The sequence below is a fragment of the Natator depressus genome, chromosome 2 (genome assembly GCF_965152275.1).
Source record: "Natator depressus isolate rNatDep1 chromosome 2, rNatDep2.hap1, whole genome shotgun sequence".
NCBI lineage: Eukaryota > Metazoa > Chordata > Testudines > Cheloniidae > Natator > Natator depressus.
This window is the reverse complement of record NC_134235.1, coordinates 261,578,436-261,600,676: the sequence shown is the minus strand read 5'-3', so window position 1 is coordinate 261,600,676 and position 22,241 is coordinate 261,578,436. Positions and strand designations below refer to the sequence as shown.

The following is a 22,241-nucleotide window of genomic DNA, read 5'->3' as shown; positions in this document are numbered from 1 at the left end:
CTTCAATCACCCTGATATCTGCTGGGAGAGCAATACAGCGGTGCACAGACAATCCAGGAAGTTTTTGGAAAATGTAGGGGACAATTTCCTGGTGCAAGTGCTGGAGGAACCAACTAGGGGCAGAGCTCTTCTTGACCTGCTGCTCACAAACCGGGAAGAATTAGTAGGGGAAGCAAAAGTGGATGGGAACCTGGGAGGCAGTGACCATGAGATGGTTGAGTTCAGGGGGAGGGATAGCTTAGTGGTTTGAGCATTGACCTGCTAAACCCAGGGTTGTGAGTTCAATCCTTGAGGGGGCCATTTAGGGATCTGGAGCAAAAAAAAATTGGGGATTGGTCCTGCTTTGAGAAGGGGGTTAGACTAGATGATTTCCTGAGGAACCTTCCAACTCTGATATTCTCAAGGAATCAATTCTGAAGCACTTAGAGGAGAGGAAAGTGATCAGGAACAGACAGCATGGATTCACCAAGGGCAAGTCATGCCTCACTAATCTAATTGCCTTCTATGACGAGATAACTTGTTCTGTGGATGAGGGGAAAGCAGTGGATGTGTTGTTTCTTGACTTTAGCAAGCTTTTGACATGGTCTCCCACAGTATTCTTGCCAGTAAGTTAAAGAAGTATGGGCTGGATGAATGGACATTAAGGTGGATAGAAAGCTGGCCAGACTGTCGGGCTCAACATGTGGTGATCAATGGCTCCATGTCTAGTTGGCAGCCGGTATCAAGTGGAGTGCCCCAAGGGTTGGTCCTCGGGCTGGTTTCGTTCAATACCTTCATAAATGATCTGGAGGATGGTGTGGATTGCACCCTCAGCAAGGTTGCAGATGACACTAAACTGGGAGGAGAGGTAGATACGCTGGAAGGTAGGGATAGGATAGAGAGGGACCTAGACAAATTAGAGGATTGGGCCAAAAGAAATCTGATGAGGTTCAACAAGGACAAGTGCAGAGTCCTGCACTTAGGACAGAAGAATCCAATGCACCGTTACAGACTAGGGACCGAATGGCTAGTCAGCAGTTCTGCAGAAAAGGACCTAGAGGTTACAGTGGACGAGAAGCTGGATATGAGTCAACAGTGTGCCCTTGTTGCCAAGAAGACCAATGGCATTTTGGGATGTATAAGTAGGGGCATTGCCAGCAGATCGAGGGACGTGATCGTTCCCCTCTATTCGACATTGGTGAGGCCTCATCTGGAGTACTGTGTCCAGTTTTGGGCCCCACACTGCAAGAAGGATGTGGAAAAATTGGAAAACATCCAGCGGAGGGCAACAAAAATGATTAGGGGACTGGAACACATGACTTATGAGGAGAGGCTGAGGGAACTGGGATTGTTTAGTCTGCGGAAGAGAAGAATGAGGGGGGATTTGATAGCTGCTTTCAACTACCTGAAAGGGGGTTCCAAAGAGGATGGATCTAGACTGTTCTCAGTGGGAGCAGATGACAGAACGAGGAGTAATGGTCTCAAGTTGCAGTGGGGGAGGTTTAGGTTGGATATTAGGAAAAACTTTTTCACTAGGAGGGTGGTGAAGCACTGGAATGCGTTACCTAGGGAGGTGGTGGAATCTCCTTCCCTAGAAGTTTTTAAGGTCAGGCTTGACAAAGCCCTGGCTGGGATGATTTAGTTGGGGATTGGTCCTGCTCTGAGCAGGGGGTTGGACTAGATGACCTCCTGAGGTCCCTTCCAACCCTGATATTCTATGATTCTATGATTTAAGGATTGTTTTACAACATGTTTGGATTGTTTAGAAAATGGTTTAGTAATATTTTAGTAAAATGATTGGCTAAGGTGCAGCTAAGCAAGACTCAAGTTTCACTATATAAACTGGGGTCCAAAACGAAGTTCTTTGGAACCAACTCCAGGACACAGCCCCAAGCTCAGAGCTGCCAGACCTCAACACTCTGCTAATGGCACCGGGCAGAAGCTGGAGTTTCCCCAGATGACCTGATCCTGACTGGCCATCAAGAAAAGTTCATCTGTCTTATTGGGAGTGGTGAGCACTGTATGCTTAGTGTGTGCAGCCTGTTTTGGTAATTGTTAATAAATAGAGGTTAAGTAGGATATTACTGTGTAAGGCTCTTTCACTGGTAAAAGACCCCGCAAACCCGCAAAAGATTAAGCCCTGAGTCCACAGAGAATGGGTGTTTGCTCTGAGTCCACAGGGAATGGTGTTTACCCGGAGCCCTTGGAGCCCACGGAGGAATAGAGCCCGGAGCCTACGGAGGGGTAAAGTTAGGTGCCTTTCGCCTGGAGCCCTAGGAACTGGGAAAGGGTAGGGGTGCCTAAATCAACCGGGTTATGCCTTGAGCCCTAGGAACTAGGTAGAGGTGGGATGTCCTAGGGTGTGCAGGCAACAAATTTAGGGTAAAGTGGGTGCCTTATAGTGTGTGTAACAGAGAATTTTGTGCAGGTAACAACCCTGGTGAAAGACCCTGGCCGGGTCTGGACTGACCCCAGTTCTCAGTTTGGTAATGGACTCTGACTTTGCAGCTTTTACCTGACCTGGCCTGGTCCCAGATTGATCTCTGCCCTTCAGCCCTGATAGTGAGCTGCTTGCTCCATGTCCCCACGCTGGCCCTGACACGCAGCCTGGTGTGGTTTTTTGTTTTGTTTTGGGTTTGGGGAGGTTGCCCCATCAGCTGCATGGAGAACACCCAGGAAAAGTCATGCAACTGATTGGGCAACTGAGCTGTATTATCTCGTCCATGGGCCCTTTCTGTGGAAGGGAAATCCCCCTTTTAATGGGGGTCCTGGGGAGGTGAGGTGGAGCCAGGAATGGCCCTGGTAACACAGCTACATTGGATCTGTGGTGCCTGGGGGAGGGGGGGCGGGAGTGTGGGTGCTGCAGTCTTCAGATCCCATGTAGGGGGGATAAGGGATAGCTGAGAAACCCACCGTGCTTGGGGAAAAGGCCTGCCCTGTGGTTTGTACTGTAAACCCCATGGAATGATTTGGGGGAAGCATTAAAGGGAGCTGCAGGAGCTCAGCGCCCCTCAGGATCAGGCCTACAGGGTAGATTTTTATCTGCTGGTATTTCAGTGATCAGAGAGTCAAATATTCTGTGTGTTTTCCAAACTCAGCCTTATTGCTGCAGAATATCTTCTATAATGAGCGGGACTTCAGGAGCATCTAGTTTCGCTGGATGAGGGCTCCAGCCGGGTGTTTCTGACATGAAGCTCAGCAGTGAAAGGATTAACAACATCAGCCTTTAAAGGGCACCACCACCCCTGGACAGGTCAATGCTTCCTTCGCAGCTACTGGTGCAGCCAGTATCAGTGCAGATCCCGCAGGGAAACAGGGTTACATTCAGAAGCCTCTACCCAACCAGAAGGGCTGAAAACGTGCCATTATTACTAACAAAATGTTAGACTCTGAGGACCACAGAGAGCCACTGAAAGGACAAATCCAGAGATCCCACCCGATCTCCATTGTCCTTGCCCAGGTCTCACCTTGGCAGAAGCCCCTGCAGCCACTTCCCCTGTCACTGTCGCCTCTGAATTATCCATCTACAGATTCTAGGGGAATCGCGTTTCTCAGGGATCGCTGGGCAGAGGGCAGAAGATCTGGCTTTTTGGTGCCCGGACCTCTACATTTTACCTCCCCTTGCAGCTCAGTCTCTCCTAATGGCTGCTGTGCTCACTCGTTGAAAATGAACTTCCAGCTTGGAAAATGAGCTCTTCAGATCTGTGGGGCCCAAAATCACCACCGACTGCCCCAGTCCACAAATTCTTATTTTCCTCGGGTAGCATTCCCTTCTGTGCACAAGGTTCCTTTCCCTCTGCCAGCATCTCACTCTTTGCATGACCAGCTGTTCACTTTTGCGCCATCCTTTGTTTCTACCTGCCACTTCCCGAATGTAGACAGGTCGCCAGCATTGTGACCACTGGGCATTCAAATCCTGCTCAGGGCAGCTCGAGACCCCATGCCGAGTTAAATGCCAGCAGCCACCGGGCTACGCTGGAGCTGGCCGGGTTGTAATATAGGAGTGCTTGGTAAAAGACAACTTAATGTTATTTCCTGGCCCCAGTCACTGGATGGGGTCAGGGCTACACAGGTTCCTCCCCCTCTCACATGATGATGGGAGTCAGTCCCGACTGCCCCCATTCATGGATTCCAAGGCCAGAAGGGACCAGAGTGATCATCCAGTCTGACCTACTGTATAGCACAGGCCAGAGAATGTCCTCAAAATAACTTCCCTACAGCAGATCCTTTAGGAGAAACACCCAGTCTTGTTTAAAAATTGCCAGCAATGGAGGATCCACCACAACCCTTGGTAAATTGTTCCAATGGTTATTTACTCTCACCATTAAGAATTTAGGACTTATTTCCAGTCTGTGTGTTTCTAGCTTCCATTCCCAGCCATTGGATGGTGTCAGACTTCTCGCTGCTGTTACGTCTTCCATAATCCCGATAATGCCAATCACAGTCTAACACAGGCCATGGATAAACCCATCTGTGGAGATGTCAAGGAAGGAGGCCAGGAGACGACCCCAGCCCCTGACAGATAAGCCTCTCAACCTCAGTGGCTTATTGATCACACAGCCACTTCTTGACCTCAGAACTGCTCTGCTCAGTGGCTACGGTGGGACTGCGTCCTAGAGCCTGTGTTTGCTGCAGTGGCTGCTGGTTTTCATTTTCACCAAGGGGATGGAGACATTGTAAGGACCCTGCTGGCTCATTCAGGAGGGTGTATCGGGGTGGGGGGGGGCACTGTGCTAGCCCCTAGTTTAACACCGAGCCTGCAGAGGACTCCATAATCCCTCCAGCACAGCAATCAGTGAAGGAGGTCAGAGTGGACCTGGCTCAGAAGGGAGCTGGAGGCCACAGCCTGGGAGCTGGCTGCAGAGGGACGGCTGGAGAGCGGGCAGCCTGAGAGCTGGGGCTGGAGGCCCTGGGAGCCGGACAGACACATCCTGGTGCTGGCTGTAGCTACAGTGGGAGGACACAGGGCTGTGGCCTGCAGGCAAGCGGACAATGTGGAGAGCTTACCCAGGCCTTTGTTAGGTGTCATATCGCTGGACTAGACTGCTGCGAAGGACTGGGCAAGGATCAGTTGGATTCTCTTGGTTTAACTGGGGCAGTAACCATGCCCAGAGTGCCTGCCGCTGTTTATTTCAGCCAGCCCTAGGAAAGGAACCCTCTGTCGCTCAGAGTGTGTGACTGTTGTGTGCGGAACCCAGGAGAGCTGGAGTCTGAGGGACAAAGAATTGGGACGTCTGGGATGATCCTGAGCCCATGAGATTGGGTAGCTGGCAGTGGGCACAGAGCACCCTGGCAGACTTCCTGAGACAGCTACCTCAAAAGAGGGACAATCCTAGGAAAGCCCGGGCAGGTGCCAACCCTGCTGGAGCCAGTAGAGCCCATTGCTCGGACTCCTCTGAGTGCGTGGTGCACCCCATGAGCTACCAGGCCCCTCGGGACTGGTGTCCTACAGCCACTCCCTGCAGTGGGGCTGGTCACAGCATGTCACAGGCACACGGGTGGTAGCGTCGTGGACGTCCATCACCAAGAGAGCCCATGTGCTCCTGGGTTCTAGCAAGATGTCTCCTGCACCTCCGGTAGCACTGAGCCTCGGGGTGGTTATGACATCAGCTCTCGGGGTAAATGGTCTCACTGCTGCCTGGGCAGGCTGCCAGCCACTTTCTGTTTGGCTCTAACATTCTGTGCCACTTGCCGTGAGGGTATCCGGTTGGCCTTCGTGCCATGATATTTCTTCTCTCCTTTCCTGGCATGTCTCTGCATCAGAGTTAACTCAAGACGTTTGTTAGATGCTGGCACCTCTGCCCATGGATTGCTGAGCTGGTGACTCTGATAAAGTGCTGTGACGGGTGTTGCAGAGTTCTAACAAAGCTCAATACAAGACCCCTTGAATCTGCTGGGACTTTTTAAATAGCTGCTTCTAGGGACTTTTCTATTAATCCAGTTGCTGTGAGGGGCTCATCTACCAAAGAGAATTGTCAAAATGAGCCACTCCTGCATTATGGACTAGTAACTCATCTAGAAACTATAGTACAGAACAGAATTATCAGACACATCCATAAACATGATTTGTTGGGGAAGAATCAACACGGCCTTTGTAAAGGGAAGTCATGCCTCACCAATCTCGGAGAATTCTTTTGAGGGTGTGAACAAGCAGGTGGATAAGGGTGATCCAGTCAATACAGTGTACTTGGATTTTCAGAAAGCCTTGGACAAGGTCCCTCACCAAAGGCTCTTAAGAAAACTAACTAGTCATGAGATAATAGGGAGGTCCTCTGATGGATCAATAACTGGTTAAAAGATAGGAAACAAAGGGTAGGAATAAATGGTCAGTTTTCACAATGGAGAGAGTTAAACAGCAGGGTCCCCCAGGATCTGTGCTGGGACCTGTACTGTTCAATGTGTTCATTAATGGGGGGTGAACAGGGAAATGGCAAAATCTGTGGATGATACAAAATGATTCAAGATAGTTAAATCCAACACAGGCTATGAAGAATGACAAAGGGATCTCACAAAACTAGGTGACTGGGCAACAAAATAGCAAATGAAATTCAACATTGATGAGTGCAAAGTAATGTACATTGGAAAAAATAATCCCAACTACACATATATAACGATGGGTTCTAAATTAGCTGTTACCTCTCAAGAAAGAGATCCCAGAGTCACCATGGATACTCCTCTGAAAATTTCAGCTCTGTGCACAGCAGGGGTCAAAATGGCTAACAACGTTAGGTAGCATTAGTAAAAAGTGTAGAAAATAAGACAGAAAATATCACAATGCCGCTCTATAAATCCAGACCTTGAATATCGTGTCCAGTTCTGGTCACCCCAAAAAGGATAGAGTGGAACTGGAAAAGGTCCAGAGAAGGGGAACAAAGATAATCCAGCCTATGGAATGGCTTCCATATGAGGAGAGACTAAAAAGATTATGGCTGTTATCTGAGAAAAGAGACAACTAAGGGAGGGTATGATAGAGGTCTGTAAAGTCGTGAATGGTGTGGAAAAAGTGAACAGAGACGTATTATTTACCTTTTCCCATAATACAAAAAACAGGGATCAGCCGATGAAATTAATAGCCAGCAGGATTCATATAAACAAGAGGAAGTACTTTTTCACACAATCCACAGTTAACCTGCGGAACTCACTGTCATGGGATGCTGTGAAGGCCAAAAGTATAACTTGGTTCAAAAAAGGGATTAGATAAATTCATCCAGGAGAGGTCCATCAATGGCTATTAGACAAGATGGTCAAGAATGCAATTCCATGCTCAGGGTGACCCTAAACTTCTAACTGTTCTGTACAGTCCCCCTGAAGCCCAGGCACTCGCCACTGTCGGAAGACAGGATACTGGGCTCGATGGCCCATTGGTCTGACCTAGTCTGGCCGTTCTTAATCTTATATTCTTAATCCCACGCTGAGCAAACTGCTCCTCAGGCTGTGTTGCTGTGTCATGATTAAGCACATTGCAGGGTGTGGGAGCTGAGGGTGCTCAGCCCCTCGCAGACCTGGCAGTGGCAGGATCAGGCCCTTTGTGAAATTCTTTTTGGAGGAAAGAGAACGCCAGGAAAGGTTGGTCCTCGCTGATGACCATTTACAGACATTCTCTTCCTTGGGGACAGATGCCGTACACTAGCCAGAGGCAAACACCCTCACGCTTCACCTGCGCCCTGCCTAAACTGAAACTCCCCCACATCTTGCTTTGCCACTCCCTCCTTTGGTTTCCAGGGCTGCAGGTGTTGTTGCCGTGCTGTCACCGGGCAGAGACTGAACCAGCCACCTCTTTCCTCCCACACCATACGGTTTAGGTGCTGGCTCCTCCTCCTGAGCTCACTCTCTCTCTAACAGCAGCTCTTCTCCTCCAGAGAGACTCAGCATCCAGTCTCGAGGGTGCCACCAGCTGTCCATGATCTGCTAATATACACATTTGGGATGGGATTTACTAGTCTCTTGAACCTCCCACAATCCTGTCCTTGACTTGGTCCCTGTACCCCTGTCACAGGGGAGCCCCAGGGACAAAGGCATTCCCCTCGAATCTCAGGGCGGCCACTCTCTCCCTGTAACTTTCCTGGAAGACCTCACCTAGACATAGCTTTTGTACTGGTATAACTATTTCGAGTAGGGTGTGATTTTTTTTTAACCACCTTCGTTATATCAATATAACTGCTAGTCTGGACATGGGCTCACCAGTATAACGACACCTTACAGCTTATTCCCCTTTCTGACAAGTATCAGCTATACCAGGATAAGCCCCTTTATACCAGCAGAACTGCGTGCACAGTAGGAGGGTTCTCCCACTTTCACGATATCGGTGTAGTTAAATGGATTCTAACGTGTGTGTAGACAACACGTAATCCTCTGTCCTATCAGCTCGCCATTGCTTTTCAAATCTCAGCCAAATCCCCTGACTTTCTCTACCAATCTCTTAGATCGTGAGCTACTCTCCCAAGGGAACCTCCATCTTGGACTGGATATAGAACATAAGAATGGCCATACTTCATCAGACCAATGGTCCATCTAGTCCTGTATCCTGTCTTCCAACCGTGGCCAGGTGCTTCAGAAGGAATGAACAGAACAGGGCAATTGTGAGTGATCCATCCCTGTGGTTCAGTCCCAGCTTCTGACGGTCAGAGGTTCAGGGACAATTGATGAGTGAGGTGCATCCTGGCCATCTTGACTAATAGCCATTGATGGAGCTGTCCTCCATGAACTTACCTAGTTTTTTTTTTTTTAACCCGGTTATACTTTTGGCTTTCACAATATCCCCAGGCAATGAGTTCCACATCTTGACTGTGCATTGTGTGAAGAAATACTTCCTTTTGTTTGTTTTCAACCTGCTGCCTATTCATTTCATTGAGTAACCCCGAGTTTTTGTATTGTGGAAGTGGATAAATAAAACACTTCTCTATTCCCTTTTTCCACACCATTCATGATTTGATAGACTTCTATCATACCCTGCTTTAGTTGTCTCTTTTCTAAGATGAACATCCCTAATCTTTTTAATATCTCCTCATATGGAAGCTATTCCATACCCTTGATTATCTTTGTTGCTGTTCTCTGAAACTTTTCCAGTTCCACTCTGTCCTTTTTCAGATGGAGTGACCAGAACCGGGCACAATGTTCAAGATGTGGGTGCACCATGAATTTATATAGAGGCATTATGATATTTTCTGTCTTATTTTCTATCCCTTTCCTAATGGTACCTAACATTCTGTTTGCTTTTTTGACTGTTATTTTCAGAGAACTATCCACAATGATGCCAAGATCACTTTCTTGAGTGGTAACAGCAAATTTAGGCCCCATTATTTTGTATGTATAGTTGGAATTATTTTTCCCAGTGTGCATTATCTAGCACTTATCAACACTGAATTTCATCTGTCATGTGGTTGCCCAGTCACCCAGTTTAGTGAGACCCCTTTGTAACTCTTTGCAGTCAGCTTTGGACTGAACTATCTTGAGTATGCAACAGGAAAAATCCTGCCCAGGCTCTCCCTAGGTGGACTGCATGTGTAGCTTGCTAGGTTCTCAGATTCCTTTTCCTACACTCAGTTTCTCTCCCCTTCTGTTATTTTTTATCTTATCTGTTTTATTTAATTCTATATAAAACATTTTGGGGATCTAGTGTACATGAAAGCTGCTATTCCTTGTATATTGTTTGAATGTAAGACACACGGCCCATTGTGCTAGCTGCTGCACAGAGAAGTAACACAGAAAACACTCGTTGCCCTAGAGAGTTCACCATATAGGTGTCAGGATGCAACAAGTGGATATAACAGACTGGGGCTGGGAGATAAGAGAAACAAAACTATACAGAAACAGAGAAAAATTGCATCATGTAACTGCAATCTTTTTATCTGCCTAGACGCTCCCCCCCCCCCTCATCTGAGCACCTCCTCCCAGATATTTATGGGTTAATCTTCACCTGCTCCCTGTGAGGTAGGGGAGCATCACTGTCCCCAGTTTCGCGCTGGGGGCCTGAAGCACAGAGAGGCTAGGGGATGTGGCCAAGGGTACACAGGAAGGCTGTAGCAGAGCCCAGAGTAGAGGCCATCTCTCCTGGCCTGAGGGCTGCTTTCCACCTGCTCCATCCCAGGTTTCGGTGTTGGGGAACTCAGCCAAGCAGAAAGAGGAGGAGGGAGAAGGCAGCATTTGTGCCAAGCCAAGGTGGAGCGGGGGGCGGGGCGGGGTGTGTCCGTGTATTAGACCGTGTGCAGGGTGCCTCCAACAAGCAAACCCTGTAGCTGACCTCTCCCCCCACCACCCCCGCTGGAGAACAAGCCTCCGTGGGTCGGGAGCCAGCAGAGGGCAGCAGCAGGCTCGCCGGCGGCTCGCCGTGCCTGCCACTCGGAGGCAGAGGAAATGAAGGCGAGTTCCTCTGAGTCAGGAGCCATTAGCCCAAGAAGCTGGAGCGCCCAGCGCCAAGCGCCGTGAGTGCGGGCGCGGGGAGCCGGGGCGCGGAGCCCAGCCTGCGGCCGGGCGCGGGGGGGACCCGAGCGCCGCCGCCGCCGGCGCCGGGCGCCCTGCTCAGGTGGGACGTGGGCAGCGGGCGCGGCGGGGCCGCTTGGCCCCAGCAGCCGGGGCACGGGGCGAGCGGCGGGGCTGGGAGTTCGCGGACAAGGGCGAAGCGCCGGGCCGGGCCGCCCCGTCCGGGCCGCCCCCGGGAGCGGAGCCGAGCCTGCCGCGAGCTCTGCCCGGGGGGCGACGCAGGCTCTCGCCGCTGGCCCCCGCTCTCGCAGCGGGACCCGCTGGCTGCGGCGCTGGCCGGAGAGGCGGCGGGAGCGCGGGTCCCGGCAGGGGGCCGGGGTTCCCCCCCCCGCCCCGGGGGGCAGGGCCCTTCCCCGGCGGCACCAGAACTTGAGCCGCCGGCCGGGCTGGCCCCGGGGGCTCCGCGCGCCTCTCCCTGCTGCGGCGGCGGCTCGGCCGGGCTGGAGCCGAGCCAGGCGGAGGGGGGGGCGGCTCCGGCACCGCGGAGCCCGCCCGGCCGCCCGGGGCTCCCATTGTCCTCGGCGGGGGCCGGGGCGCCGCGGGCTGGGCGCGCTCCGCCGCCGGGCGCGGGGCTGGGGCAGCAGGGGGCGGTGCAGGCGGCCCCTGGGAAGGGCCTGCCCGGGGTGGGGGGGGCGCCCAGGAGTCCCGTCCCGTCCCCCCCCACCCCGGGCAGCCCCGTCCCCGTCCCGTCCCCGTCCGGCCCTGCCACCGCAGCCGCGCCGCTGGGTCCGGCCCGCCGAGCGGGGGAGGGGGAAGCGAACAAAAGGCTGCCGCCTGCCAGCCCCGCCGCTGCCGCAGGAGCAGCCCGGGGGGGCCGGGCGCGGGGGGCCGGCCCCAGCCGGGCGGGCTGCGCTCGCAGGAGGCCGCTGAGCGGCTCAGCGCTGGGGCGGGGGGGAGCAGAGCAGAGCAGATTAGCTCCCCAGCCGGCCGTGGTATGCAGAAAATGTTGAGCTTGGAGAGTGTGTGTGTGTGTGTGTGTGTGCACGGCATAGCCCTGTGTGCATGTGAAGGCGTGCGTGTGCACGGCAGCCCTGTGTGCAAGCGTGTGCGTGTGCACGGCAGCCCTGTGTGCGTGTGTGCGAGCACGCGTGTGTGCGGCATAGCCCTGTGTGTGTGCACGGCATAGCCCTGTGTGTGCGCACGCGTGCACGGCCTGGCCCTGGGTGGGTGTGTGCGTGCGCGCGCGCACGGCCTGGCCCTGGGTGGGTGTGTGCGCGCGCGCGTGCACGGCCTGGCCCTGGGTGGGTGTGTGCGCGCGCGCGTGCATGGCCTGGCCCTGGGTGGGTGTGTGCGCGCGCGCGTGCATGGCCTGGCCCTGGGTAGGTGGGCGGGCGGGCGCGCGCGTGCGCGGCCTGGCCCTGGGTGGGTGGGCGGGCGGGCGGGCGCGCGCGTGCGCGGCCTGGCCCTGGGTGGGCGGGCGGGCGCGCGCGTGCGCGGCCTGGCCCTGGGTGGGCGGGCGGGCGCGCGCGTGCGCGGCCTGGCCCTGGGTGGGCGGGCGGGCGGGCGCGCGCGTGCGCGGCCTGGCCCTGGGTGGGCGGGCGGGCGGGCGCGCGCGTGCGCGGCCTGGCCCTGGGAGGGCGGGCGGGCGGGCGGGCGCGCGCGTGCGCGGCCTGGCCCTGGGAGGGCGGGCGGGCGGGCGGGCGCGCGCGTGCGCGGCCTGGCCCTGGGAGGGCGGGCGGGCGGGCGGGCGTGAGCGTGCGCGGCCTGGCCCTGGGTGGGCGGGCGGGCGGGCGCGAGCGTGCGCGGCCTGGCCCTGGGTGGGTGGGTGGGCGGGCGGGCGCACGCGTGCGCGGCCTGCCCCTGGGTGGGCGGGCGGGCGCGCGCGTGCGCGGCCTGGCCCTGGGTGGGTGGGCGGGCGGGCGGGCGCGCGCGTGCGCGGCCTGGCCCTGGGTGGGTGGGCGGGTGTGCGCGCGCGCGCGTGCGCGGCCTGGCCCTGGGTGGGTGGGTGTGCGCGCGCGCGCGTGCGCGGCCTGGCCCTGGGTGGGTGGGTGTGCGCGCGCGCGCGTGCGCGGCCTGGCCCTGGGTGGGTGCGTGCGCGCGCGCGTGCGCGGCCTGGCCCTGGGTGGGTGCGTGCGTGCGCGCGGCCTGGCCCTGGGTGGGTGCGTGCGTGCGCGCGCGCGTGCGCGGCCTGGCCCTGGGTGGGTGCGTGCGTGCGCGCGCGCGTGCGCGGCCTGGCCCTGGGTGGGTGCGTGCGTGCGCGCGCGCGTGCGCGGCCTGGCCCTGGGTGGGTGGGTGTGCGTGCGCGCGCGCGTGCGCGGCCTGGCCCTGGGTGGGTGTGCGTGCGCGCGTGCATGGCCTGGCCCTGGGTGGGTGCGTGCGTGCGCGTGCGCGGCCTGGCCCTGGGTGGGCGCGTGCGCGGCCTGGCCCTGGGTGGGTGGGTGTGCGTGCGCACGCGCGTGCGCGGCCTGGCCCTGGGTGTGTGTGCGTGCGTGCGCGTGCGCGGCCTGGCCCTGGGTGGGTGCGTGCGTGCGCGCGCGCGTGCGCGGCCTGGCCCTGGGTGGGTGCGTGCGTGCGCGCGCGCGTGCGTGGCCTGGCCCTGGGTGGGTGGGTGTGCGTGCGCGCGCGCGTGCGCGGCCTGGCCCTGGGTGTGTGTGCGTGCGTGCGCACGCGCGTGCGCGGCCTGGCCCTGGGTGTGTGTGCGTGCGCACGCACGTGCATGGCCTGGCCCTGGGTGTGTGTGTGTGTGTGCGCGCGCGCACGGCCTGGCCCTGGGTGGGTGCGTGCGCGCGCGCGCGCGTGCGCGGCCTGGCCCTGGGTGGGTGGGTGTGCGTGCGCACGCGCGTGCGCGGCCTGGCCCTGGGTGTGTGTGCGTGCGTGCGCACGCGCGTGCATGGCCTGGCCCTGGGTGTGTGTGTGTGTGTGTGCGTGCGCGCGCGCACGGCCTGGCCCTGGGGGGGTGTGTGTGTGTGCGCGCGCGCGCACGGCCTGGCCCTGGGTGAGTGTGCGCGCGCGCGCGCACGGCCTGGCCCTGGGTGAGTGTGCGCGCGCGCGTGCGCGGCCTGGCCCTGGGTGGGTGCGTGCGTGCGCACGCGCGTGCGCGGCCTGGCCCTGGGTGGGTGCGTGCGTGCGCGCGCGCGTGCGCGGCCTGGCCCTGGGTGGGTGCGTGCGTGCGCGCGCGCGTGCGCGGCCTGGCCCTGGGTGGGTGCGTGCGTGCGCGTGCGCGGCCTGGCCCTGGGTGGGTGCGTGCGTGCGCGCGCGCGTGCGCGGCCTGGCCTTGGGTGGGTGGGTGTGCGTGCGCGCGCGCGTGCGCGGCCTGGCCCTGGGTGGGTGGGTGTGCGTGCGCACGCGCGTGCATGGCCTGGCCCTGGGGGGGGTGTGTGTGTGTGCGCGCGCGCACGGCCTGGCCCTGGGTGGGTGCGTGCGCGCGCGCGCGCGTGCGCGGCCTGGCCCTGGGTGGGTGGGTGTGCGTGCGCACGCGCGTGCGCGGCCTGGCCCTGGGTGTGTGTGCGTGCGTGCGCACGCGCGTGCATGGCCTGGCCCTGGGTGTGTGTGTGTGTGTGTGCGTGCGCGCGCGCACGGCCTGGCCCTGGGGGGGTGTGTGTGTGTGCGCGCGCGCGCACGGCCTGGCCCTGGGTGAGTGTGCGCGCGCGCGCGCGCGGCCTGGCCCTGGGTGAGTGTGCGCGCGCGCGTGCGCGGCCTGGCCCTGGGTGGGTGCGTGCGTGCGCGCGCGCGTGCGCGGCCTGGCCCTGGGTGGGTGCGTGCGTGCGCGCGCGCGTGCGCGGCCTGGCCCTGGGTGGGTGCGTGCGTGCGCGCGCGCGTGCGCGGCATGGCCCTGGGTGGGTGGGTGTGCGTGCGCGCGCGCGTGCGCGGCCTGGCCCTGGGTGGGTGGGTGTGCGTGCGCGCGCGCGTGCGCGGCCTGGCCCTGGGTGGGTGTGCGTGCGCACGCGCGTGCATGGCCTGGCCCTGGGGGGGGTGTGTGTGTGTGCGTGCGCACGCGCACGCGCACGGCCTGGCCCTGGGTGTGTGTGTGTGTGTGCGTGCGCGCGCGCACGGCCTGGCCCTGGGTGAGTGTGCGTGCGCGCGCGCACGGCCTGGCCCTGGGTGAGTGTGCGTGCGTGCGCGCGCGCACGGCCTGGCCCTGGGTGTGTGTGCGCGTGCGCGCGTGCACGGCCTGGCCCTGTGCGCATGGTAGGGCTCTGTGGCTGCATGTGTATACACAGTATGGGTGCATGTGTGCGCTATAGCTTATATTTTATTTTATAACCTATGGAGTAATATCTACAAATGAAATCATAATATCACAAAACCAGACAAATTCCAGACGAAGTCACTTTGAAACGAGACATTGCAGCGTTCCGCCCGGCTAAGGTCTCAAGGGACCATTTCAAGCCTTGTCCAAAAGCTTGATTTCACGGTTTTTCCCCCTTTCTAAACCAAATTTCGCTGGCATGAGCAGGTTCCCGTGGAACGGTTCGATTTTGACAAAGGGGCGTTTTCTGACCGAAAACCATGGTTCTGTTGGGCAATTTTGGACCAGGTCTGATATCCAGCTGTTTCGGTACTTTGCTGGTCCCCATCTCCATGGTCTCTGTGCACCTTGCAGTCCTCACAACTCCCCAGTGAGGCAGGGGTACAGTATTATCCCCATTCGCACATGTGGAAACTGAGGCACAGAGCGCTTAGCAGGACGGGCTAGTCTTTTTTCTGTAATGCATGTCTGACCAAGCAGGTGTTGGCTCTGGTTCTCCACCCACGGAGGATCCCAGGCTTGGAGTGGGCTAATGGGTCTAACTGGGGGTTATCAACTCTTCCACTACAAGATGGATTGTCTAAGGAGGGTGCTGAGACAGCCCGCCTTTACCTCTGGCTTTTTCTCCTCTCTCAGGTGCTTTCAAGCTGGGATGAGCGTCTCCCCCACCACCTGGCACTCTGGAGCAGTTCTTTAATCCTCCCAGACCACCCATATCCGTCCGGATTTGTGTCCCGGAGCAGGATTGGCTCCAGGCCTTTTTCCCCTTGGCACCATGGATTCCTCAGCTGCTCTGGCTTCTGCTCCTCCTTCTTCGGCTCCCTCTGGGTCCCGGAGCCCAATGTTTTCCTCAGGAGCCGACCGAGAGGAGTGGGGGCCTAGGTTCAACTGTGCCCCTTCCACTTCTGCCGCGGCCTCCCAGGGGTTGGCCACATCTGGCCGGAAGAGGAAAGCCAATTTCTCCAACGACGAGACAGAGACTCTGGTCTGGAACGTGGTTCGGCACTTCAGCGCCCTCTACGGCTCCGAATCACTCCGAGCTCACCCTGTGCGGCGGAAGCAGCTGTGGACCCAGATCCAGAGCCGGGTCAACTTCCTGGGCTACACGGAGCGCTCCATCGATGACCTCAAGCACAAGTGGCGAGACCTTCGGCTGGACGTGAAGAAGAAGATCACCTCCAAGAAGCATCCCCCTATGAACAGGGCAGGAGGGCCTCTCCACAAACCCCGCCTCACTCCCCTGGAGAAGATGGTGGCCTCTACCTTCTTACAGGCCAGCCATGATTCAGAGCCCGAGATCATCTTTGACCCCGGTGAGCTAAGCTTTGGGTTTCTCTGATAGCAGGTCTGATGCACATGAGCTCACAATGGTGGTAGGGCCAGGGAGGTCTATGGGTAAAGGGGATGGAGCCAGAAGACCATTCCTCCAGGGAAAGGGGCTTTCATGAATATCTGTTTCCATCCTGTTGTCACCATCTGAACACATCAGCCTCACCTAACAGTAATGTAACCAATCCCTGGCCCTCTGGGACTTGGTTCGTGGTGAACATTTACTTATTGTGCTAGCTCAGAGAGGATAGTGAAAAAAGACTTGTCAGTTTTGCCTTTTTTCTAGTCAGTCTCCCTTTTGGGTTTTCTTGCAGTAGGAGAATACTGTCATGTCTGGGTGGCAAAGGCTGCTGGGAAATATTTATATTCAAATAGCCAAACTAAAGGAAATAGCTTTCCCTGGAATTTTTTTAAAAAATGGTGAAAATATTCCTGTTGCTCTTCGGTTTTGTAAAACTTTTTTGTTTTTAAAAACCTCTAAATGCTGCATCTAGCCTGATCGCATCCCTTTTACAGGTGACTTGCAAGGGGGAAAATCATGGGTTCGTGCCCTCTTTTGACTGCATGGGTATGTGTTCTTCGGAGTCAACAGTGCCACTGTGAAATAGCACTGGAGCTGTGCGGAGCGGTTGCGCTTGCTGACACACTGTGCTCACTTGAGCTTTAGCCTCTATCCTTGGATAAGCCAGCCAACGGGAGGTCAGGGCTTTTGGGTGTGGGCAGGATTTGGGCAGCACTCGAGTTAACGCTGCAGTGACAACAAGTCCTCAGGTGTATCAAGTAGGGTTGAAAAGTTTCTTCCCCCACACCCAAAAACCAAAAGTGGGGGATGGGGAGGCACAAGGGAGTCTGCTTGTTTTTACATTAGAAATGTAGGTTTCCTCTGGTCTCTTTTTCCTGTGAGACTCTTTGCTCTACTGTAGAACTTGAAGGAACATGCATGATTTGTGTGATGTCAAGAGTCACCTGATGAAGGCTCTGATTCAGCAAAGCACTTATGCACCTGTCTAACTTTTTAAACATACTCAAGGCCATCCCTGTTAATCAAAGCACTTAAGCACATGCTTTGACTTCAGTTATACTTACCCGCACTGCTTAAAGTTAAGCACGTGCTTAAGTGCTTTGCTGATTTGGTGCTAAAGTTAGGCATGTGCTTAAGTACCTTGAAGTGGGGCCTAATTGAGAGAGTGATTTTTTTTCCAGAGTGATTAAAACTCTTTGTTTTGTTTGCTTTTTGTTACTCACTATTTAACTCAAGTGTATGAGACACACTTGGGAGAGAAACCTCAGGGTTAAAGACTCTCTCTCCTCCTTCAGCGAAACATGGAGAGAGCTCCTAGTCCAGATGTCTGGAACTACCGCTAAAGCAGGAAAGACCAGACTGGACATTCTCAATATGTTGAAGGTCAAACAAACAAAACCTTGGGTTTTTGTTTGTTTAAAGAACCATTTCAGGCAGCCTTTTATACTTTATAGAGGACCAAAAATAAATAAAAGGGGCCAACTCCAATTTTCGTTCCCTTTGCTGCTCACCTTTAAGATCAGATCAGATCACTAGCTTTTGGTGAAGGAGGGACATACAAGCACAAATTATTAATTTAAATGTATACTGTAAAAAATTCAGGCTGTTTTTGGGCTACACACGGCTTATATAAAAACACAATGGAAATATCCTGTTGGACTTCATAGAAAATCCTGATCTTTCTGTAGGGTGTTTTTGGACCGTCCTGGAGCGCTGATGAGAGACTGATATCCCTGCTATAGAATTTTATAGGGCCGTTCTGAAAACCTATAGAAAGCATCTAGTTCACTTAAGTTCTGTAGTTTGTTGGAGTAATTTTTACATGCCTCTGTGGGGTTCATCCCAATTCCAACGGCTGGGTTAAGCTAGACAAATTCAGATTGGAAATGACACACACATTTTTAATGGTGAGAGTAATTAACTGTTGGAAGAATTGACCAAGCGTGGTGGTGGATTCTCCTTCACTAACAATTTTCAGTCAAGGTTGGATGTTTTTCTAAAGTATCTGCTCTAAGAATCATTTTGGGGCAGTTCCCTGGCCTGGGCTGTGCAGGCAGTCAGACCAGATGATCACAATGGTCCCTTTTGGCCTTGGGATCTATGAAAAGTCCTATAGGATGTGTCCCTTGGGGAATCCTAGCCTGTGATAGCATGATAGTCGCTATCCTCTTAAGTCAATCGTCTCTTCCTCTTGCAGACTTGTTCTTCCCAGGTGCGTCCAAACAATCGATCATGTCCTTCCAGCCTGCAGTGAGCCACCCCAGCATCTACATAGACACCAACGGGCAGCCCTCTTCTTTGCCTGACGTGGAAGGTTCCGCTGTGCCTCGGCTCGCAGTCCAGAGTCCAGACCCTTCTGTGATCTGTGAATACAGCCGAGGCGAGGGGCAGAGCAGTTCAGGTAGGGGTAATGGAGAAGCTGCCAGTAGCCACAGCGAAGGCCAGGCTGACTGTCCAGGGCACAGGCCTCTTTGATAGTTGGGGAAAGCAGTGGCTGGTGCCTGTTAAAGGCTCAGCCAGAGGCTCCTGAGCATGGGGAAAATGATCACACTAATAATGACTTTTTTGTGACGTGCTGGCGCCGAGGTGGGGATGCTTTTGAAGGCCAAGGAGTGGTTACATTTGTTGTTAAAAATGGTGAAATGATTGTGACTCTGAGAACCTGGGCCAAGCATGTCCATTACGTAGCCCCAGTGAAGTTACACCCGGAATGGAGTAGCGCCCCATAGTCAAATCTCAGACCTCCATGCACTCCTGGAGAAACTCTTTGCAAGGATGTGTCTCCACTGTCCGCTTCGAACACCCCAGTGGTTAGCTTCAGGGCAAACACTTGTGCATTCACAGTGCTCAAACTGTGGGTGACTATTCCAGTGCTCCTGCCCTCTAGTGTCCAGGTCTCCTAACACAAGAACAAGGAGATGGTCAATGAAACGAAAAGGCAGCAAATTTCAATCTGATCCTAGACAATAAACATTTTTCCTGCAGCACACAAGTAGCCTGTGGAACTCACTGCCACTGGATATTGTTGAGGTCAAGAATTTAGCAAGATTCCAAGATAGAGTGAGCATCTATATGGATGACCAAACTAGCCAGCATTATCCGACTTAATCTTCAAAAATAAATTGGAAGGGATGTAACAACCTCATGGTTCAGGGCTCAAGACAGCCTCAAAGTATTGGGGTTTAGGAGGAGACTCCCACTGCGGGGCCAGATTCTCCCATATCTGCTACCGCAGGCTTCTTACACCTGCCAGCAAAGTAGCAGGTTCTGGCTGCTGTTAGGAAAGGATACTGAACGTTCCTGGTGGGTCTGAGCAGCGCCCGTGCAGCCCTGCCAGGGGTCTGTGTGTCTGTGGCTGCTTTGAGTGGATTTTTAGTAAGAAGATGATCCTGGGGTGTTCCCAGGGATGTGGGGAGAGGGGACCAATTGGGAATCTAATGCATGGCACCACAGACAGTGAAGCAGATAGACTTACCTGCTAGCTTCTCTTCTGTTTCAGCCGAATCAGGGCCGGAGCTGCGAACTCCAGAGATGTCGGCCATGTCCCCGCCTCTGAGAAACGAGTCCCTCGTCTCCTACGCCTCCATGTCGGAGGAAGAAGAGCGGGAAGGCCAGGAGGTGGACGGGTGCCCCGGCGCAGCGATGGGCCTTCAGCCTGGCCCGGAGCCCCAGCTGTCGGCCGAGGAAAGCGCGAAGGCATCCCGGCAGGCCATGCTCATCCGCCGGTGCAATTCCCAGGGCTCCATGAGCTCCCTCCCCGAGGATACGCTCAACCACGTGGACGCTCACGCAGACTGGGCCCACGAAGGGGTCTCCGACCTCCCCTCCTTGGGCAGGGTGCTGGACGCCTCCCAGCCGGAAGAGGAGGAGGGCAGCCGGGGCCCCGAGGTGGGCTCCTTGCCCAGGGTACTGATGGGGCCCACGTGGGGGGAGAAGCAGCAGCAGGAGGAGGAGCAGCAGCAGCAGCAGCAGCAGGTGCGCTCCCCGCTGCATGGCGCGCTCACCGAGGAGTCCCTGCCCTCCTCCGCCTCGCCTCAGGAGGACCAGCCCCCTGCCCCGGTGCCGCCCTCGCGGGGCCTGGGCTGCTCTTGGCTGCGGGAGGGCAGGAGGGAGAGCTGGAGGACTAACATCCACCGCCTGCTGGACCTGGAGGAGCAGTGGGACCAGCTGTACCACCAGGAGCTGGCCATGTGGCAGGAGGAGCGGGCCACGCAGCGCGAGGAGCGGGCGCGGGACAGGGAGCTGCAGTTCCGCCTGCTGGGCGTCCTGACGGACATCCGGGACGAGCTGCGCTACCTACGGCAGGAGCGGGCCAGCGCGCGCCAGAGCCAGGCCCCGCCCGCCGAGGCCGAGGCCGGCGGGCTCTTAGACCAGCCGCCCAAAGCGGAAGTCAGCTTCCCCGGGCCGACCCTGGGCAGCGCCGGCTGGGGAGAGAGCGCCATGGCCAGCAGGAACCCCTATGGCAGCCGGGGGCGGGGGCGGCGCCGGGGCCGGCCGCGCGGCTCCGCCTCCAAACACAGACGCCTCTTCCTGACCAATAGCTAGGAGTGGCTGGGGGCTGTCAATTCCAGTGACGGACATGGTGTGTGGACAGCCCTCCCGGAGCCAGGGGGCGAGTGCACGGGGTGGGCACGCAGCGTGCGCCTGGACATGGCAGGGCAGGGGTGAGTGTGGTGGGGGGGGATGCCTGCTACAGGGGCTGCGTGTGTGTGCTGGAGGCGTGTGTGCGGCGGGGGGGAGAGAGAACCATTTGGGAATATGCCTGGTGTGCAAACACGTCGGTGCGTGTGTGAGAGCTGGGGAATCGACAATGCCGGTGTAAGTTTTTATGGCAGGTGTGGGTGCAGTTTGAGTGTCTGCACCAGCACCTCTCCGGGGGGGGGGAAGGCGTGTGTGTGTGTGTGTGTGTTTGTGGGACATGTGGGGAGAAGTGTGCGAGCCTGTGGTGTGCATGTCAGTGAGAATGGGGTGTGAATGTATGGGCTGCAGGCAGGACCACAGATGTGTGTGGGGGGGTGAATGCATGTACTTGTGAACTTGCAGTGGCAGATGTGTAAGCAATGCACGGGTGTGAGCATGTGGCACATGTACGGGAGAGCTCTGCAGGGCTGGTGTGCAGTGGGAAGTGTGTAAGGCCGCAGTGGTGCGTGTCTGAGTGCAAGTGGGTGAGCATGTACTGCATTGTGCGTGTGTACACGAGTCCAGTGTGTGTGAATGAGGCAGTCATGTGGCAGGGGGATTTGTTTGGGAATGGAGGGGTGTATGTGAGTGTGAGCAGCCCTGGGAGGCTGTGATTGGTTGCCAGGGGGCGTAGGAGGGGTGGTGTCCATGGCATGAGCGTGAGCATGTGTGCTTGTGAAGGTGGTGTCTGTCTGAGCAGTGGGAGGGTGTTAGTGCACACTCCATGTACACAGGATGTGTGCACACACAGCTGAATGTCTGTGGCCAGGGGGGAGAGCCAGCTGTGCTCAGGATGGCAACGTGTGAATGCAGGGGGGCATGCTGTGTGTGTGTGAGAGTGAGAGGGGTGTAAGTGACTGGCTGTGATTGCACCCAAGAGGTGTGTGCACAGGAGTGTGTGACTGCCCGGCAGGGCACGTTGGGGGCACAGGGACAATCAGGCAGCGGCGCACTTGTACGAGCAGGAGTGGCTGGGGGTGGGGGCTGAGTGCACGTACGTGTGTGTGTGTGTGTGTGTGAGCGCACGGGGAGGTGAGTCCGAGCAGGGGTGGGAGGGTGCGTGTCTGTCGTGCATTTAGGAGAGATGCTTGTGTTGGGGGGGCGTGTGCATGTGAGCCGGAGGGGGGGGGAGCTATTTTAAGACACGGCTGGGGGGGGGTGGGGTGGCTGCATGGAAATGCTGCACTCCTCCATCTGGGAGGTGCGTGTATGTGTGACCCGGGGCATGTGCCTGCCAGCAGGGGGCAGATGTGCAAGTGCGCTAGGCTGAGTAGGGTCGCTACTTTCTGGGGGGGAAGGGGAATTAGGAATAGTCGCTGTCCTGCGAGAACATTTTATGCAAATCATTTAATAACCTAATTTGCATATAACCATAAACTTCTGTTTTAAAAAAAAAAACCCAAACCCAAGCCTGTGTGTGGACTCAGTGCTGGTTAAAGCTGGGGGGATGGGCACTGCGCCCATTCTTGGTTAATATTTAGTACCACTTTAGATGCCCGTCCTCTGGCTCCGAAATGCCTCTTTGCATTGGCAGCTTCTCCCTGCAGCTCCTTCCCCCAGGCT

General features: G+C 56.5%; 1 protein-coding gene across 1 annotated transcript; it reads left to right on the top strand.

The window, feature by feature from the left end:
- The first annotated feature begins 10,275 nt into the window (after positions 1–10,275).
- LOC141983412 (uncharacterized) lies at positions 10,276–20,675 on the top strand. The gene is made up of 4 exons (XM_074946526.1): positions 10,276–10,400; positions 15,284–15,960; positions 18,196–18,399; positions 19,498–20,675. Exons 2-4 carry the CDS (start codon positions 15,423–15,425, stop codon positions 20,541–20,543), a joined length of 1,788 nt encoding a protein of 595 aa, XP_074802627.1. The 5' UTR covers positions 10,276–10,400; positions 15,284–15,422; the 3' UTR covers positions 20,544–20,675.
- Positions 20,676–22,241: the final 1,566 nt, after the last annotated feature.

What these genes read in the sequence shown, in the direction of transcription:
- LOC141983412 (XM_074946526.1), top strand. Translation starts at nt 15,423, where the DNA reads ATGGATTCCTCAGCTGCTCTGGCTTCTGCTCCTCCTTCTTCGGCTCCC. An exon ending in CGAGATCATCTTTGACCCCG is followed by an intron (nt 15,961 to 18,195) that starts GTGAGCTAAGCT and finishes TTCCTCTTGCAG; the next exon opens with ACTTGTTCTTCCCAGGTGCG. An exon ending in CGAGGGGCAGAGCAGTTCAG is followed by an intron (nt 18,400 to 19,497) that starts GTAGGGGTAATG and finishes CTTCTGTTTCAG; the next exon opens with CCGAATCAGGGCCGGAGCTG.